The following is a 22,888-nucleotide window of genomic DNA, read 5'->3' as shown; positions in this document are numbered from 1 at the left end:
CACGATACACAAGCTCTTCCCTCAAACACACACATGAAACACAAGCTCTTCCCTCAAACACACACATGAAACACAAGCTCTTCCCTCAAACACACACATGAAACACAAGCTCTTCCCTCAAACACACACATGAAACACAAGCTCTTCACTCAAACACACACATGAAACACAAGCACTTCCCTCAAACACACACATGAAACAAGCTCTTCCCTCAAACACACACATGAAACACAAGCTCTTCCCTCAAACACACATGAAACACAAGCTCTTCCCTCAAACACACACATGAAACACAAGCTCTACACTCACACACATGAAACACAAGCTCTACACTCACACACATGAAACACAAGCTCTACACTCACACACACACATGAAACAAGCTCTTCCCTCAAACACACACATGAAACAAACTCTTCCCTCAAACACACACATGAAACAAGCTCTTCACTCAAACACACACATGAAACAAGCTCTTCCCTCAAACACACACATGAAACAAACTCTTCCCTCAAACACACATGAAACACAAGCTCTTCCCTCAAACACACACATGATACACAAGCTCTTCCCTCAAACACACACATGAAACACAAGCTCTTCCCTCAAACACACATGAAACACAAGCTCTTCCCTCAAACACACACATGAAACACAAGCTCTACACTCACACACATGAAACACAAGCTCTACACTCACACACGAAACACAAGCTCTTCCCTCAAACACACATGAAACACAAGCTCTTCCCTCAAACACACACATGAAACACAAGCTCTTCCCTCAAACACACACATGAAACACAAGCTCTACACTCAAACACACACATGAAACACAAGCTCTACACTCACACACATGAAACACCAGCTCTTCCCCCAAACACACACATGAAGAACAAGCTCTTCCCTCAAACACACATGAAACACCAGCTCTTCCCTCAAACACACACACGATACACAAGCTCTTCCCTCAAACACACACACGATACACAAGCTCTTCCCTCAAACACACACATGAAACACAAGCTCTTCCCTCAAACACACACATAAAACACAAGCTCTTCCCTCAAACACACACATGAAACAAGCTCTTCACTCAAACACACACATGAAACAAGCTCTTCACTCAAACACACACATGAAACAAACTCTTCCCTCAAACACACATGAAACACAAGCTCTTCACTCAAACACACACATGAAACAAACTCTTCCCTCAAACACACATGAAACACAAGCTCTTCCCTCAAACACACACATGAAACACAAGCTCTTCCCTCAAACACACATGAAACACAAGCTCTTCACTCAAACACACACATGAAACACAAGCTCTACACTCAAACACACACATGAAACACAAGCTCTTCCCTCAAACACACATGAAACACAAGCTCTTCCCTCAAACAGACACATGAAACACAAGCTCTACACTCAAACACACACATTAAACACAAGCTCTACACTCACACACATGAAACACAAGCTCTTCCCTCAAACACACACATGAAACACAAGCTCTACACTCAAACACACACATGAAACACAAGCTCTACACTCACACACATGAAACACCAGCTCTTCCCCCAAACACACACATGAAGAACAAGCTCTTCCCTCAAACACACATGAAACACCAGCTCTTCCCTCAAACACACACACGATACACAAGCTCTTCCCTCAAACACAAACACGATACACAAGCTCTTCCCTCAAACACACACATGAAACACAAGCTCTTCCCTCAAACACACACATGAAACACAAGCTCTTCCCTCAAACACACACATGAAACACAAGCTCTTCCCTCAAACACACACATGAAGAACAAGCTCTTCACTCAAACACACACATGAAACACAAGCTCTTCACTCAAACACACATGAAACACAAGCTCTTCCCTCAAACACACACATGAAACACCAGCTCTTCCCTCAAACACACACATGAAACACAAGCTCTTCACTCAAACACACACATGAAACACAAGCTCTTCCCTCAAACACACACATGAAACACAAGCTCTTCACTCAAACACATGAAACACAAGCTCTTCCCTCAAACACACACATGAAACACAAGCTCTTCACTCAAACACACACATGAAACACAAGCTCTTCCCTCAAACTCAAACACACACATGAAACACAAGCTCTTCACTCAAACACACACATGAAACAAGCTCTTCACTCAAACACACACATGAAACAAGCTCTTCCCTCAAACACACACATGAAACAAACTCTTCCCTCAAACACACATGAAACACAAGATCTTCCCTCAAACACACACATGAAACACAAGCTCTTCCCTCAAACACACATGAAACACAAGCTCTTCCCTCAAACAGACACATGAAACACAAGCTCTACACTCAAACACACACATTAAACACAAGCTCTACACTCACACACATGAAACACAAGCTCTTCCCTCAAACACACACATGAAACACAAGCTCTACACTCACACACATGAAACACCAGCTCTTCCCCCAAACACACACATGAAGAACAAGCTCTTCCCTCAAACACACATGAAACACCAGCTCTTCCCTCAAACACACACACGATACACAAGCTCTTCCCTCAAACACAAACACGATACACAAGCTCTTCCCTCAAACACACACATGAAACACAAGCTCTTCCCTCAAACACACACATGAAACACAAGCTCTTCCCTCAAACACACACATGAAACACAAGCTCTTCCCTCAAACACACACATGAAGAACAAGCTCTTCACTCAAACACACACATGAAACACAAGCTCTTCACTCAAACACACATGAAACACCAGCTCTTCCCTCAAACACACACACGATACACAAGCTCTTCCCTCAAACACAAACACGATACACAAGCTCTTCCCTCAAACACACACATGAAACACAAGCTCTTCACTCAAACACACATGAAACACAAGCTCTTCCCTCAAACACACACATGAAACACCAGCTCTTCCCTCAAACACACACATGAAACACAAGCTCTTCCCTCAAACACACACATGAAACACCAGCTCTTCCCTCAAACACACACATGAAACACAAGCTCTTCACTCAAACACACACATGAAACACAAGCTCTTCCCTCAAACACACACATGAAACACAAGCTCTTCACTCAAACACATGAAACACAAGCTCTTCCCTCAAACACACACATGAAACACAAGCTCTTCACTCAAACACACACATGAAACACAAGCTCTTCCCTCAAACTCAAACACACACATGAAACACAAGCTCTTCACTCAAACACACACATGAAACAAGCTCTTCACTCAAACACACACATGAAACAAGCTCTTCCCTCAAACACACACATGAAACAAACTCTTCCCTCAAACACACATGAAACACAAGATCTTCCCTCAAACACACACATGAAACACAAGCTCTTCCCTCAAACACACATGAAACACAAGCTCTTCCCTCAAACAGACACATGAAACACAAGCTCTACACTCAAACACACACATTAAACACAAGCTCTACACTCACACACATGAAACACAAGCTCTTCCCTCAAACACACACATGAAACACAAGCTCTACACTCACACACATGAAACACCAGCTCTTCCCCCAAACACACACATGAAGAACAAGCTCTTCCCTCAAACACACATGAAACACCAGCTCTTCCCTCAAACACACACACGATACACAAGCTCTTCCCTCAAACACAAACACGATACACAAGCTCTTCCCTCAAACACACACATGAAACACAAGCTCTTCCCTCAAACACACACATGAAACACAAGCTCTTCCCTCAAACACACACATGAAACACAAGCTCTTCCCTCAAACACACACATGAAGAACAAGCTCTTCACTCAAACACACACATGAAACACAAGCTCTTCACTCAAACACACATGAAACACCAGCTCTTCCCTCAAACACACACACGATACACAAGCTCTTCCCTCAAACACAAACACGATACACAAGCTCTTCCCTCAAACACACACATGAAACACAAGCTCTTCACTCAAACACACATGAAACACAAGCTCTTCCCTCAAACACACACATGAAACACCAGCTCTTCCCTCAAACACACACATGAAACACAAGCTCTTCACTCAAACACACACATGAAACACAAGCTCTTCCCTCAAACACACACATGAAACACAAGCTCTTCACTCAAACACATGAAACACAAGCTCTTCCCTCAAACACACACATGAAACACAAGCTCTTCACTCAAACACACACATGAAACACAAGCTCTTCCCTCAAACTCAAACACACACATGAAACACAAGCTCTTCACTCAAACACACACATGAAACAAGCTCTTCACTCAAACACACACATGAAACAAGCTCTTCCCTCAAACACACACATGAAACAAACTCTTCCCTCAAACACACATGAAACACAAGATCTTCCCTCAAACACACACATGAAACACAAGCTCTTCCCTCAAACACACATGAAACACAAGCTCTTCCCTCAAACAGACACATGAAACACAAGCTCTACACTCAAACACACACATTAAACACAAGCTCTACACTCACACACATGAAACACAAGCTCTTCCCTCAAACACACACATGAAACACAAGCTCTACACTCAAACACACACATGAAACACAAGCTCTTCCCTCAAACACACACATGAAACACAAGCTCTTCACTCAAACACATGAAACACAAGCTCTTCCCTCAAACACACACATGAAACACAAGCTCTTCACTCAAACACACACATGAAACACAAGCTCTTCCCTCAAACTCAAACACACACATGAAACACAAGCTCTTCACTCAAACACACACATGAAACAAGCTCTTCACTCAAACACACACATGAAACAAGCTCTTCCCTCAAACACACACATGAAACAAACTCTTCCCTCAAACACACATGAAACACAAGATCTTCCCTCAAACACACACATGAAACACAAGCTCTTCCCTCAAACACACATGAAACACAAGCTCTTCCCTCAAACAGACACATGAAACACAAGCTCTACACTCAAACACACACATTAAACACAAGCTCTACACTCACACACATGAAACACAAGCTCTTCCCTCAAACACACACATGAAACACAAGCTCTACACTCACACACATGAAACACCAGCTCTTCCCCCAAACACACACATGAAGAACAAGCTCTTCCCTCAAACACACATGAAACACCAGCTCTTCCCTCAAACACACACACGATACACAAGCTCTTCCCTCAAACACAAACACGATACACAAGCTCTTCCCTCAAACACACACATGAAACACAAGCTCTTCCCTCAAACACACACATGAAACACAAGCTCTTCCCTCAAACACACACATGAAACACAAGCTCTTCCCTCAAACACACACATGAAGAACAAGCTCTTCACTCAAACACACACATGAAACACAAGCTCTTCACTCAAACACACATGAAACACCAGCTCTTCCCTCAAACACACACACGATACACAAGCTCTTCCCTCAAACACAAACACGATACACAAGCTCTTCCCTCAAACACACACATGAAACACAAGCTCTTCACTCAAACACACATGAAACACAAGCTCTTCCCTCAAACACACACATGAAACACCAGCTCTTCCCTCAAACACACACATGAAACACAAGCTCTTCACTCAAACACACACATGAAACACAAGCTCTTCCCTCAAACACACACATGAAACACAAGCTCTTCACTCAAACACATGAAACACAAGCTCTTCCCTCAAACACACACATGAAACACAAGCTCTTCCCTCAAACTCAAACACACACATGAAACACAAGCTCTTCACTCAAACACACACATGAAACAAGCTCTTCACTCAAACACACACATGAAACAAGCTCTTCCCTCAAACACACACATGAAACAAACTCTTCCCTCAAACACACATGAAACACAAGATCTTCCCTCAAACACACACATGAAACACAAGCTCTTCCCTCAAACACACATGAAACACAAGCTCTTCCCTCAAACAGACACATGAAACACAAGCTCTACACTCAAACACACACATTAAACACAAGCTCTACACTCACACACATGAAACACAAGCTCTTCCCTCAAACACACACATGAAACACAAGCTCTACACTCAAACACACACATGAAACACAAGCTCTTCCCTCAAACACACACACGATACACAAGCTCTTCCCTCAAACACACATATGAAACACAAGCTCTTCCCTCAAACACACACACACGATACACAAGCTCTTCCCTCAAACACACATATGAAACACAAGCACTTCCCTCAAACACACACATGAAAAACAAGCTCTTCCCTCAAACACACACATGAAACACAAGCTCTTCCCTCAAACACACACATGAAACACAAGCTCTTCCCTCAAACACACACATGAAACACAAGCTCTTCCCTCAAACACACACATGAAACACAAGCTCTTCCCTCAAACACACACACGATACACAAGCTCTTCCCTCAAACACACACATGAAACACAAGCTCTTCCCTCAAACACACACATGAAACACAAGCTCTTCACTCAAACACACACATGAAACACAAGCACTTCCCTCAAACACACACATGAAACAAGCTCTTCACTCAAACACACACATGAAACAAGCTCTTCCCTCAAACACACACGTGAAACAAACTCTTCCCTCAAACACACATGAAACACAAGCTCTTCCCTCAAACACACATGAAACACAAGCTCTTCCCTCAAACACACACATGAAACACAAGCTCTTCCCTCAAACACACATGAAACACAAGCTCTTCCCTCAAACACACACATGAAACACAAGCTCTACACTCACACACATGAAACACAAGCTCTACACTCACACACGAAACACAAGCTCTTCCCTCAAACACACATGAAACACAAGCTCTTCCCTCAAACACACACATGAAACACAAGCTCTTCCCTCAAACACACACATGAAAAACAAGCTCTTCCCTCAAACACACACATGAAACACAAGCTCTTCCCTCAAACACACACATGAAACACAAGCTCTTCCCTCAAACACACACACGATACACAAGCTCTTCCCTCAAACACACACATGAAACACAAGCACTTCCCTCAAACACACACATGAAACAAGCTCTTCACTCAAACACACACATGAAACAAGCTCTTCCCTCAAACACACACATGAAACAAACTCTTCCCTCAAACACACATGAAACACAAGCTCTTCCCTCAAACACACACATGATACACAAGCTCTTCCCTCAAACACACACATGAAACACAAGCTCTTCCCTCAAACACACATGAAACACAAGCTCTTCCCTCAAACACACACATGAAACACAAGCTCTACACTCACACACATGAAACACAAGCTCTACACTCACACACGAAACACAAGCTCTTCCCTCAAACACACATGAAACACAAGCTCTTCCCTCAAACACACACATGAAACACAAGCTCTTCCCTCAAACACACACATGAAACACAAGCTCTACACTCAAACACACACATGAAACACAAGCTCTACACTCACACACATGAAACACCAGCTCTTCCCCCAAACACACACATGAAGAACAAGCTCTTCCCTCAAACACACATGAAACACCAGCTCTTCCCTCAAACACACACACGATACACAAGCTCTTCCCTCAAACACACACACGATACACAAGCTCTTCCCTCAAACACACACATGAAACACAAGCTCTTCCCTCAAACACACACATAAAACACAAGCTCTTCCCTCAAACACACACATGAAACACAAGCTCTTCACTCAAACACACATGAAACACAAGCTCTTCACTCAAACACACATGAAACACAAGCTCTTCCCTCAAACACACACATGAAACACCAGCTCTTCACTCAAACACACACATGAAACACAAGCACTTCCCTCAAACACACACATGAAACACAGGCTCTTCCCTCAAACACACACATGAAACACAAGCTCTTCCCTCAAACACACACATGAAACAAGCTCTTCACTCAAACACACACATGAAACAAGCTCTTCACTCAAACACACACATGAAACAAACTCTTCCCTCAAACACACATGAAACACAAGCTCTTCACTCAAACACACACATGAAACAAACTCTTCCCTCAAACACACATGAAACACAAGCTCTTCCCTCAAACACACACATGAAACACAAGCTCTTCCCTCAAACACACATGAAACACAAGCTCTTCACTCAAACACACACATGAAACACAAGCTCTACACTCAAACACACACATGAAACACAAGCTCTTCCCTCAAACACACATGAAACACAAGCTCTTCCCTCAAACAGACACATGAAACACAAGCTCTACACTCAAACACACACATTAAACACAAGCTCTACACTCACACACATGAAACACAAGCTCTTCCCTCAAACACACACATGAAACACAAGCTCTACACTCAAACACACACATGAAACACAAGCTCTACACTCACACACATGAAACACCAGCTCTTCCCCCAAACACACACATGAAGAACAAGCTCTTCCCTCAAACACACATGAAACACCAGCTCTTCCCTCAAACACACACACGATACACAAGCTCTTCCCTCAAACACAAACACGATACACAAGCTCTTCCCTCAAACACACACATGAAACACAAGCTCTTCCCTCAAACACACACATGAAACACAAGCTCTTCCCTCAAACACACACATGAAACACAAGCTCTTCCCTCAAACACACACATGAAGAACAAGCTCTTCACTCAAACACACACATGAAACACAAGCTCTTCACTCAAACACACATGAAACACAAGCTCTTCCCTCAAACACACACATGAAACACCAGCTCTTCCCTCAAACACACACATGAAACACAAGCTCTTCACTCAAACACACACATGAAACACAAGCTCTTCCCTCAAACACACACATGAAACACAAGCTCTTCACTCAAACACATGAAACACAAGCTCTTCCCTCAAACACACACATGAAACACAAGCTCTTCCCTCAAACTCAAACACACACATGAAACACAAGCTCTTCACTCAAACACACACATGAAACAAGCTCTTCACTCAAACACACACATGAAACAAGCTCTTCCCTCAAACACACACATGAAACAAACTCTTCCCTCAAACACACATGAAACACAAGATCTTCCCTCAAACACACACATGAAACACAAGCTCTTCCCTCAAACACACATGAAACACAAGCTCTTCCCTCAAACAGACACATGAAACACAAGCTCTACACTCAAACACACACATTAAACACAAGCTCTACACTCACACACATGAAACACAAGCTCTTCCCTCAAACACACACATGAAACACAAGCTCTACACTCACACACATGAAACACCAGCTCTTCCCCCAAACACACACATGAAGAACAAGCTCTTCCCTCAAACACACATGAAACACCAGCTCTTCCCTCAAACACACACACGATACACAAGCTCTTCCCTCAAACACAAACACGATACACAAGCTCTTCCCTCAAACACACACATGAAACACAAGCTCTTCCCTCAAACACACACATGAAACACAAGCTCTTCCCTCAAACACACACATGAAACACAAGCTCTTCCCTCAAACACACACATGAAGAACAAGCTCTTCACTCAAACACACACATGAAACACAAGCTCTTCACTCAAACACACATGAAACACAAGCTCTTCCCTCAAACACACACATGAAACACCAGCTCTTCCCTCAAACACACACATGAAACACAAGCTCTTCACTCAAACACACACATGAAACACAAGCTCTTCCCTCAAACACACACATGAAACACCAGCTCTTCACTCAAACACACACATGAAACACAAGCTCTTCCCTCAAACACACACATGAAACACAAGCTCTTCACTCAAACACACACATGAAACACAAGCTCTTCCCTCAAACACACACATGAAACACAAGCTCTTCACTCAAACACACACATGAAACACAAGCTCTTCCCTCAAACACACACATGAAACACAAGGTCTACACTCAAACACACACATGAAACAAGCTCTACACTCACACACATGAAACACAAGCTCTACACTCAAACACACACATGAAACACAAGCTCTACACTCACACACATGAAACACAAGCTCTTCCCTCAAACACACACATGAAACACAAGCTCTTCCCTCAAACACACACATGAAACACAAGCTCTACACTCAAACACACACATGAAACACAAGCTCTACACTCACACACATGAAACACAAGATCTTCCCTCAAACACACACATGAAACACAAGCTCTTCCCTCAAACACACATGAAACACAAGCTCTTCACTCAAACACACACATGAAACACAAGCTCTTCCCTCAAACACACACATGAAACACAAGCTCTACACTCACACACATGAAACACAAGATCTTCCCTCAAACACACACATGAAACACAAGCTCTTCCCTCAAACACACATGAAACACAAGCTCTTCACTCAAACACACACATGAAACACAAGCTCTACACTCAAACACACACATGAAACACAAGCTCTACACTCACACACATGAAACACAAGCTCTTCACTCAAACACACACATGAAACACAAGCTCTACACTCAAACACACACATGAAACACAAGCTCTACACTCACACACATGAAACACAAGCTCTACACTCAAACACACACATGAAACACAAGCTCTACACTCACACACATGAAACACAAGCTCTTCACTCAAACACACATGAAACACAAGCTCTTCCCTCAAACACACACATGAAACACAAGCTCTACACTCAAACACACACATGAAACACAAGCTCTACACTCACACACATGAAACACAAGCTCTTCACTCAAACACACATGAAACACAAGCTCTTCCCTCAAACACACACATGAAACACAAGCTCTTCCCTCAAACACACACATGAAACACAAGCTCTACACTCAAACACACACATTAAACACAAGCTCTACACTCACACACATGAAACACAAGCTCTTCCCTCAAACACACACATGAAACACAAGCTCTTCACTCAAACACACACATGAAACACAAGCTCTTCACTCAAACACACACATGAAACACAAGCTCTTCACTCAAACACACATGAAACACAAGCTCTTCCCTCAAACACACACATGAAACACAAGCTCTTCCCTCAAACACACACATGAAACACAAGCTCTACACTCAAACACACACATTAAACACAAGCTCTACACTCACACACATGAAACACAAGCTCTTCCCTCAAACACACACACGAAACACAAGCTCTTCCCTCAAACACACACATGAAACACAAGCTCTTCACTCAAACACACACATGAAACACAAGCTCTACACTCAAACACACACATGAAACACAAGCTCTACACTCACACACATGAAACACAAGCTCTACACTCAAACACACACATGAAACACAAGCTCTACACTCAAACACATGAAACACAAGCTCTTCCCTCAAACACACATGAAACACAAGCTCTTCCCTCAAACACACACATGAAACACAAGCTCTTCCCTCAAACACACACATGAAACACAAGCTCTACACTCAAACACACACATTAAACACAAGCTCTACACTCACACACATGAAACACAAGCTCTTCCCTCAAACACACACATGAAACACAAGCTCTACACTCAAACACACACATGAAACACCACCTCTTCCCCCAAACACACACATGAAGAACAAGCTCTTCCCTCAAACACACATGAAACACAAGCTCTTCCCTCAAACACACACACGATACACAAGCTCTTCCCTCAAACACACACAAGATAAACAAGCTCTTCCCTCAAACACACACATGAAACACAAGCTCTTCCCTCAAACACAAACATGAAACACAAGCTCTTCCCTCAAACACACACATGAAACACAAGCTCTTCCCTCAAACACAAACATGAAACACAAGCTCTTCCCTCAAACACACACATGAAACACAAGCTCTTCCCTCAAACACACACATGAAGAACAAGCTCTTCACTCAAACACACACATGAAACACAAGCTCTTCACTCAAACACACATGAAACACAAGCTCTTCCCTCAAACACACACATGAAACACCAGCTCTTCCCTCAAACACACACATGATACACAAGCTCTTCCCTCAAACACACACACACACACGATACAGAAGCTCTTCCCTCAAACACACACACGATACACAAGCTCTTCCCTCAAACACACACATGAAACACAAGCTCTTCACTCAAACACACACATGAAACACAAGCTCTTCCCTCAAACACACACACGATACACAAGCTCTTCCCTCAAACACACACATGAAACACAAGCTCTTCACTCAAACACACACATGAAACACAAGCTCTTCCCTCAAACACACACATGAAACACAAGCTCTTCCCTCAAACACACACATGAAGAACAAGCTCTTCACTCACACATGAAACACAAGCTCTTCACTCAAACACACACACATGAAACACAAGCTCTTCACTCAAACACACATGAAACACAAGCTCTTCCCTCAAACATTCACATGAAACACCAGCTCTTCCCTCAAACACACACATGATACACAAGCTCTTCCCTCAAACACACACACACGATACACAAGCTCTTCCCTCAAACACACACACACGATATACAAGCTCTTCCCTCAAACACACACACGATACACAAGCTCTTCCCTCAAACACACACATGAAACACAAGCTCTTCACTCAAACACACAAATGAAACACAAGCTCTTCACTCAAACACACATGAAACACAAGCTCTTCACTCAAACACACATGAAACACAAGCTCTTCACTCAAACACACACATGAAACACAAGCTCTTCCCTCAAACACACACATGAAACACAAGCTCTTCACTCAAACACACACATGAAACACAAGCTCTTCCCTCAAACACACACATGAAACAAGCTCTTCACTCAAACACACACATGAAACACAAGCTCTTCCCTCAAACACACACACGATACACAAGCTCTTCCATCAAACACACACATGAAACACAAGCTCTTCCCTCAAACACACACATGAAACACAAGCTCTTCACTCAAACACACACATGAAACACAAGCTCTTCACTCAAACACCCACATGAAATACAAGCTCTTCACTCAAACACACACATGAAACACAAGCTCTTCACTCAAACACACACATGAAACACAAGCTCTTCACTCAAACACACACACGATACACAAGCTCTTCCATCAAACACACACATGAAACACAAGCTCTTCCCTCAAACACACACACATGAAACACAAGCTCTTCCCTCAAACACACACATGAAACACAAGCTCTTCCCTCAAACACACACATGAAACACAAGCTCTTCCCTCAAACACACACATGAAACACAAGCTCTTCACTCAAACACACACATGAAACACAAACACACACATGAAACACAAGCTCTTCCCTCAAACACACATGAAACACAAGCTCTTCCCTCAAACACACACATGAAACACAAGCTCTTCACTCAAACACACACACGATACACAAGCTCTTCCATCAAACACACACAACACAAGCTCTACACTCAAACACACACACATGAAACACAAGCTCTTCCCTCAAACACACACATGAAACACAAGCTCTTCCCTCAAACACACACCTTAGTTTCAGTAGTCATGTCAAAGCAATAACTAAATCAGCATGCTATCATCTGAAAAATATTGCAAGAATTAGATGCTTTGTTTCCAGGCAAGACTTAGAGAAACTTGTGCATGCTTTCATCACCAGCAGGGTGGATTATTGTAATGGACTCCTCACTGGCCTTCCCAAAAAGACCATAAGACAGTTGCAGCTCATACAGAACGCTGCCGCTAGGATTCTGAGCAGAACCAGAAAATATGAACATATCACACCAGTCCTCAGGTCTTTACACTGGCTCCCAGTTAAATTTAGGATTGATTTTAAAGTACTATTACTGGTATATAAATCATTCAATGGCCTAGGACCTCAATACATTGCAGATATGCTCACTGAATATAAACCCAACAGATCACTCAGATCATTAGGATCATATCAGCTAGAAATACCAAGGGTTCACTCTAAACATGGTGAGTCTGCTTTTAGCTATTATGCCAGCCACAGCTGGAACCAGCTTCCAGAAGAGATCAGATGTGCTCCTACAGTGGTCACATTCAAATCCAGACTCAAAACACTTCTGTTTAGCTGTGCATTTACTGAATGAGCACTGTGCCGCTGTTCGTCCGACTGTACTGTACTGTACTGTATTTTATTTTTCTAAACTGTTTTAATTATCCTTATTTCTTTTAATTATTTTAATTTCTCCTATGTCAGCAGGGCATTTAGCCCGAAACTGTAAATGCCCACTCAGAAGGTAAAAGAAAGTGATAATGTGAAAGTGACGTTTATTAATGTGGGTTTGAAAGTAGAACAGTGTTTAAATGACGATATTAAAGTTTTCGTCTGAGAAAGAATGTGAACGCAGTGCTAAAGAAAGTGAAAAGAACGTGTGAGTAAATGAGGGAGAAAAGAAAGTTAAAGGAAAGTTGATAGATGGAAGTCGTAAGAAGATTGAAGGTTAAAAGAAGGAAAGATTTAAGTCTTAAGGGAATCCTTTGAAGGAAAGATCTATAATAATATTATTTTTATTTTTAAAAGTACTGTATTTTATTTTATTTTTCTAAACTGTTTTAATTATTCTTATTTCTTTTTATTATTTTAATTTCTTCTATGTAAAGCACTTTGAATTGCCATTGTGTATGAAATGTGCTATATAAATAAACTTGCCTTGCCTTGCCATGAAACAAGCTCTTCCCTCAAACACACACATGAAACACAAGCTCTTCCCTCAAACACACACATGAAACACAAGCTCTTCCCTCAAACACACATGAAACACAAGCTCTTCCCTCAAACACACACATGAAACACAAGCTCTTCACTTAAACACACACATGAAACAAGCTCTTCCCTCAAACACACACATGAAACACAAGCTCTTCCCTCAAACACACACATGAAACACAAGCTCTTCACTCAAACACACATGAAACACAAGCTCTTCCCTCAAACACACACATGAAACACAAGCTCTTCACTCAAACACACACATGAAACACAAGCTCTTCCCTCAAACACACACATGAAACACAAGCTCTTCCCTCAAACACACACATGAAACACAAGCTCTTCACTCAAACACACACATGAAACACAAGCTCTTCCCTCAAACACACACATGAAACACAAGCTCTTCCCTCAAACACACACATGAAACACAAGCTCTTCACTCAAACACACACATGAAACACAAGCTCTTCCCTCAAACACACACATGATACACAAGCTCTTCCCTCAAACACACATGAAACACAAGCTCTTCCCTAAAACACACACATGATACACAAGCTCTTCCCTCAAACACACACATGAAACACAAGCTCTTCCCTCAAACACACACATGAAACACAAGCTCTTCCCTCAAACACACACATGATACACAAGCTCTACACTCAAACACACACATGAAACACAAGCTCTTCCCTCAAACACACACATGAAACACAAGCTCTTCCCTCAAACACACACATGAAACACAAGCTCTACACTCAAACACACACATGAAACACAAGCTCTTCCCTCAAACACACACATGATACACAAGCTCTTTACTCAAACACACACATGATACACAAGCTCTTCCCTCAAACACACACATGAAACCCAAGCTCTTCCCTCAAACACACACATGAAACACAAGCTCTTCCCTCAAACACACACATAATACACAAGCTCTTCCCTCAAACACACATGAAACACAAGCTCTTCCCTCAAACACACACATGATACACAAGCTCTTCCCTCAAACACACACATGAAACACAAGCTCTTCCCTCAAACACACACATGAAACACAAGCTCTTCACTCAAACACACACATGAAACACAAGCTCTTCACTCAAACACACACACGATACACAAGCTCTTCCCTCAAACACACACATGAAACACAAGCTCTACACTCAAACACACACATGAAACACAAGCTCTTCCCTCAAACACACACATGATACACAAGCTCTTCACTCAAACACACATGAAACACAAGCTCTTCCCTCAAACACACACATGAAACACAAGCTCTTCACTTAAACACACACATGAAACACAAGCTCTTCCCTCAAACACACACATGAAACACAAGCCCTTCCCTCAAACACACACATGAAACACAAGCTCTTCACTCAAACACACACATGAAACACAAGCTCTACACTCAAACACACACATGAAACACAAGCTCTTCCCTCAAACACACACATGATACACAAGCTCTTCACTCAAACACACACATGAAACACAAGCTCTACACTCAAACACACACATGAAACACAAGCTCTTCCCTCAAACACACACATGAAACACAAGCTCTTCACTCAAACACACATGAAACACAAGCTCTTCCCTCAAACACACACATGATACACAAGCTCTTCCCTCAAACACACACACGATACACAAGCTCTTCCCTCAAACACACACATGATACACAAGCTCTTCACTCAAACACACACATGAAACACAAGCTCTACACTCAAACACACACATGAAACACAAGCTCTTCCCTCAAACACACACATGAAACACAAGCTCTTCACTTAAACACACACATGAAACACAAGCTCTTCCCTCAAACACACACATGAAACACAAGCTCTTCACTCAAATACACACATGAAACACAAGCTCTTCCCTCAAACACACACATGATACACAAGCTCTTCACTCAAACACACATGAAACACAAGCTCTTCCCTCAAACACACACATGATACACAAGCTCTTCACTTAAACACACACATGAAACACAAGCTCTTCCCTCAAACACACACATGAAACACAAGCTCTTCCCTCAAACACACACATGAAACACAAGCTCTTCCCTCAAACACACACATGATACACAAGCTCTTCACTTAAACACACACATGAAACACAAGCTCTTCCCTCAAACACACACATGAAACACAAGCTCTTCCCTCAAACACACACATGATACACAAGCGCTTCACTTAAACACACACATGAAATACAAGCTCTACACTCACACACATGAAGAACAAGCTCTTCCCTCAAACACACACATGAAACACAAGCTCTTCCCTCAAACACACACATGAAACACAAGCTCTTCCCTCAAACACACACATGAAACAAACTCTTCCCTCAAACACACACATGAAACACAAGCTCTTCCCTCAAACACACACATGAAACACAAGCTCTTCCCTCAAACACACACATGAAACACAAGCTCTTCCCTCAAACACACACATGATACACAAGCGCTTCACTTAAACACACACATGAAATACAAGCTCTACACTCACACACATGAAGAACAAGCTCTTCCCTCAAACACACACATGAAACACAAGCTCTTCCCTCAAACACACATGAAACACAAGCTCTTCCCTCAAACACACACATGAAACACAAGCTCTACACTCAAACACACACACGATACACAAGCTCTTCCCTCAAACACACACATGAAACACAAGCTCTTCACTCAAACACACACATGAAACACAAGCTCTTCCCTCAAACACACACATGAAATACAATCTCTTCCCTCAAACACACACATGAAACACAAGCTCTTCCCTCAAACACACACATGAAACACAAGCTCTTCACTCAAACACACACATGAAACACAAGCTCTTCCCTCAAAAGCTCTTCCCTCAAACACACACACATATGAAACACAAGCTCTTCCCTCAAACACACACATGATACACAAGCTCTTCCCTCAAACACACACATGATACACAAGCTCTTCACTTAAACACACACATGAAACACAAGCTCTTCCCTCAAACACACACATGAAACACAAGCTCTTCCCTCAAACACACACATGATACACAAGCGCTTCACTTAAACACACACATGAAATACAAGCTCTACACTCACACACATGAAGAACAAGCTCTTCCCTCAAACACACACATGAAACACAAGCTCTTCCCTCAAACACACATGAAACACAAGCTCTTCCCTCAAACACACACATGAAACACAAGCTCTACACTCAAACACACACACGATACACAAGCTCTTCCCTCAAACACACACATGAAACACAAGCTCTTCACTCAAACACACACATGAAACACAAGCTCTTCCCTCAAACACACACATGAAATACAAGCTCTTCCCTCAAACACACACATGAAACACAAGCTCTTCCCTCAAACACACACATGAAACACAAGCTCTTCACTCAAACACACACATGAAACACAAGCTCTTCCCTCAAAAGCTCTTCCCTCAAACACACACACACATGAAACACAAGCTCTTCACTCAAACACACACATGAAACACAAGCTCTTCACTCAAAAGCTCTTCCCTCAAACACACACACATATGAAACACAAGCTCTTCCCTCAAACACACACACGATACACAAGCTCTTCCCTCAAACACACACATGAAACACAAGCTCTACACTCAAACACACACATGAAACACCAGCTCTTCCCTCAAACACACACATGAAACACCAGCTCTTCCCTCAAACACACACATGAAACACCAGCTCTTCCCTCAAACACACACATGAAACACCAGCTCTTCCCTCAAACACACACATGAAACACCAGCTCTTCCCTCAAACACACACATGAAACACAAGCTCTTCACTCAAACACACACACATGAAACACAAGCTCTACACTCAAACACACACACATGAAACACAAGCTCTACACTCAAACACACACATGAAACACAAGCTCTACACTCAAACACACACATGAAACACAAGCTCTACACTCAAACACACACACGATACACAAGCTCTTCCCTCAAACACACACATGATGCACAAGCTCTACACTCAAACACACACACGCTACACAAGCTCTTCCCTCAAACACACACATGAAACACAAGCTCTACACTCAAACACACACACACATGAAACACAAGCTCTTCCCTCAAACACACACACGATACACAAGCTCTTCCCTCAAACACACACATGAAACACAAGCTCTTCCCTCAAACACACACATGAAACACAAGCTCTACACTCAAACACACACACGATACACAAGCTCTTCCCTCAAACACACACATGAAACACAAGCTCTTCCCTCAAACACACACATGAAACACAAGCTCTTCCCTCAAACACACACATGAAACACAAGCTCTTCCCTCAAACACACACATGAAACACAGGCTCTTCACTCAAACACACACACGAAACACAAGCTCTTCCCTCAAACACACACATGAAACACAAGCTCTTCACTCAAACACACACATGAAACACAAGCTCTTCCCTCAAACACACACATGAAACACAAGCTCTACACTCAAACACACACACGATACACAAGCTCTTCCCTCAAACACACACATGAAACACAAGCTCTTCCCTCAAACACACACATGAAACACAAGCTCTTCCCTCAAACACACACATGAAACACAAGCTCTTCCCTCAAACACACACATGAAACACAGGCTCTTCACTCAAACACACACATGAAACACAAGCTCTTCCCTCAAACACACACATGAAACACAAGCTCTTCCCTCAAACACACACATGAAACACAAGCTCTTCCCTCAAACACACACATGAAACACAAGCTCTTCCCTCAAACACACACATGAAACACAAGCTCTTCCCTCAAACACACACATGAAACACAAGCTCTTCCCTCAAACACACACATGAAACACAAGCTCTTCCCTCAAACACACACATGAAACACAGGCTCTTCACTCAAACACACACACGAAACACAAGCTCTTCCCTCAAACACACACATGAAACACAAGCTCTTCACTCAAACACACACATGAAACACAAGCTCTTCACTCAAACACACACGATGCAGAACCAGAGTCACTGCGGAATAAACCGAGATCGAGATGCTTGTCAAACTCATCATTTCAATCATATATTTTTACTTACATACATGCATTTCGTGACTTACAAAGGAGGAAGAAAAAGAGCCAAAAATATTCATAATACACACAGCCAGGCTCATTAGACATCTTTTAATCATTCTATGCATATATTTTATGATTAAAAGCCTTTACCTTGTAGAATATGCATGTTGACGAGCTCGGATTTCTCTGGTCTGCTTCTGATTTTGTGTTTTAAGTAATCTCCAGTCTGCAACATCACATATTATAAAACATTAAATATAACGAGTAGGATTTTTACACACTTTCACAAAACATCTGCTTATATCAGAATCAAATTTCATTCATAATTGAATTTTGCAGCAGAAACACAGTTATTGAAATTAATAATGACACTCTTTTTAGAGCTGCTTTATCCAGTAGCGTTCAAAAGTTTAGGGCTGATAAGAGGATTTAGTGTTTTTAATCATATTAGAATGATTTCTGAAGGATCATGTGATACTGAAGACTGGAGTAATGATGCTGGAAATTCAGCTTTGATCACAGGAATAAATTACACTTTATTATATATTCACATAGAAAACAGCTGATTTACAGTATAATAATATTTCACAGTTTTTACTGTATTTTAGATCAAATAAATGCAGCTTTGATGAGCAGAAGAGACTCTCAGAAACAAACCTTACCGACCCCAAACCTTTGAACGATATAGTGTGTGAAATGCTGTGCACTGTGAAGCTGCTTTGAAACTCTGTTTTGTATAAAGCGCTGTAGAAATAAATCTGACTAGACTAAGACAACGGGCCCTATTTTAATGATCTGAAACGCAAGTATCAAGCGCGAAATAGCAGTAACTCTGTGGGCGGGTCTCGGCGCTGTTGCTATTATACCGGCGGGATAAATGACTCTCCGACGCAAATCTAAAATGTGTTGGTCTGAAGTGGCTTCATTACTCATAGGTGTGGTTTGGGCGTAACGTGAAATAAACCAATCAGAGCGTCATCTCACATTCCCTTTAAGAGCAGGAGTGCTTGTTCCATGGCGGAATGCTATTATAACGGCAGATTTGCCAGACGCACGCCAGGAGCGGTTCACAGCCGAGGAGACCGACGTTCTCATCAGGGCCGTAAAACACAGAGAAGTGATATTGAGGATGGAGAAACACACCCAAATTAGCTTCGGTTAAACAGGCGTATGATCATTTGGGTAAATGTGTAATCTAGATTTATGCGTATTTTTCACATCTTCATGGACACAAATAGGAATGATACATGCGTCAGTGTACAAAGTCATTTGCGCTGGGTGCAAGATAGGGCCCAATATATTAAAGCTGCAGTCCGTAGTTTTTCCTCTTTGTCGCCATCTCTGTTCGAAATCTGCAATTGCAGTTATTCACGGAATGATCAACTTTACGTGGGTTGTGCCTCGGCTCGGCACAGCGCGGATGAATCCAGTGTTTTGAGGAGAATGTGCGGCTGTCAGTCGCCGCCGGTGTGGATCCTGGCATTCACAATCACAGATTCTACTTTATGGAATTATGACCAAGTACGCATTTTCACGGGAAAATGTTCTGAACAAGTAACATCCACTTTTGTTCTGACCAACTAAGGGAAATTTAAGGCTGATTAAATCTAATGATCGCTTATCATATCACGTCAAACTGTGCAAATTATACTCTGTTCTCAAATTGTTAATGTTAACAACATCAGCATTGCGTGACTACATTTAATGCCCTTCCGATATTTATCCTTGTTTCCACTTTATGTGGACAGACGTGGACAGATGTGACTTTATGTGGACAGATGTGGACAGATGTGACTTTATGTGGACAGACGTGGACAGATGTGACTTTATGTGGACAGATGTGGACAGATGTGACTTTATGTGGACAGATGTGGACAGATGTGGACAGATGTGACGGAATGACGCAAAGACATGCTTGAATTTTCCGCCGAAATCCACCAGTACCACTGGAGTTAAACACATTATTACAAGCTTACCGTTTTGAATCGAGCTACGACAAGCAGAGAGTTCTGAACACTGGCTGATTATGTACTTGCTCAATTATTTTGGATAATTTTTAACCCCAAAAAAGTTACGGACTGCAGCTTTAACAGCTTTAACTAGCTCTGATGTCAGAAAATGCTGCAGTTTATAATCATTCCTCGAACTGAATGTTTGTAAGGGATTCTGGGAGATATTGAGATATTCCTGCTTGTAACTAACCTTGGATCGCTCCAGACTTTTCCTCTGTTCGTGGAACGAAGCCGGACTCTTCAGGGCTGGAAACAAATGAGAAAGAACCGAGTGAGTGAGAGAGACTTTTATCTGTAGAGTTCATGAACACACTGTCAAATCAAAGCTAGGTCTGAAGACGACAGGCACGCGCGATTATAGCTAACGTTCTGGCAAAGTTATGAACAAATGTTAATGAAACGTCCGTTCAAAGTTATCTGGTCTTTAATAATGTTCTTGAAACGTAAACACAAAACATTATTTATACATCATTCATGGAACATTTTAGCTGAGACGTTTTAGTTGGACGTTTGTTTAACGTTTTTTAAATGCTTCTACTTGTTTCAGAACGTTCAGAGAACATTCTAATGTAACGTTCCCATAATGTTTGAAGAATGATACAATGTAATGTTCACATAACCAAGATTTTTTTTTTTTTTTTTTACATTTAAAACACTTTTGTTTTTATAACTTTATGGGAACGTTAGCAAAACATTCTTAGGAAGTATTTATTAAGTGTTTGGATCTCAGGAGGATTTAATCGCAGAAGATCATAGAATCCAGATCAAGAACAAGCAGATTAGCCGATCATCACAGTCGTCAACAGACAGTTATAAAGGAACTGAACGACACAAGAACAGAGCAACAATTTCAAAATAAAAGCCCAGGTAAAGCAACACAGGACACTTATTTCTAAAACAAGCTTTGAAATGCATCACACACTCATTCTGCTTTAACTGGACAACTGTGAAGAGGAAACATTAGAAACATT

General features: G+C 41.9%; 1 protein-coding gene across 9 annotated transcripts in view; it reads right to left on the bottom strand.

Moving 5' to 3' along the window:
• The window catches only part of myocd (myocardin), a 52,660-nt gene extending 30,081 nt beyond the window's left edge, over positions 1-22,579 (bottom strand). For 2 of the 9 annotated variants that reach the window (XM_082152099.1, XM_082152100.1), the window contains exons 1-2: positions 22,108-22,579; positions 20,056-20,131 (exon numbers count right to left, since the gene is read on the bottom strand). In XM_082152099.1, the coding sequence (XP_082008225.1) occupies positions 20,056-20,071 (16 nt within the window). In that variant the 5' untranslated portion in view covers positions 20,072-20,131; positions 22,108-22,579. The remainder of the gene's footprint in view (positions 1-20,055; positions 20,132-22,107) is intronic. The other 7 variants (XM_082152105.1, XM_082152101.1, XM_082152102.1 and 4 more) reach the window with 5 other exon arrangements.
• Between the last annotated feature and the right edge of the window lie 309 nt (positions 22,580-22,888).

Source organism: Leuciscus leuciscus (genome assembly GCF_965113295.1).
Source record: "Leuciscus leuciscus genome assembly, chromosome: 21".
NCBI classification, from domain to species: domain Eukaryota; kingdom Metazoa; phylum Chordata; class Actinopteri; order Cypriniformes; family Leuciscidae; genus Leuciscus; species Leuciscus leuciscus.
This window is presented reverse-complemented; position numbering and strand designations above follow the sequence as displayed.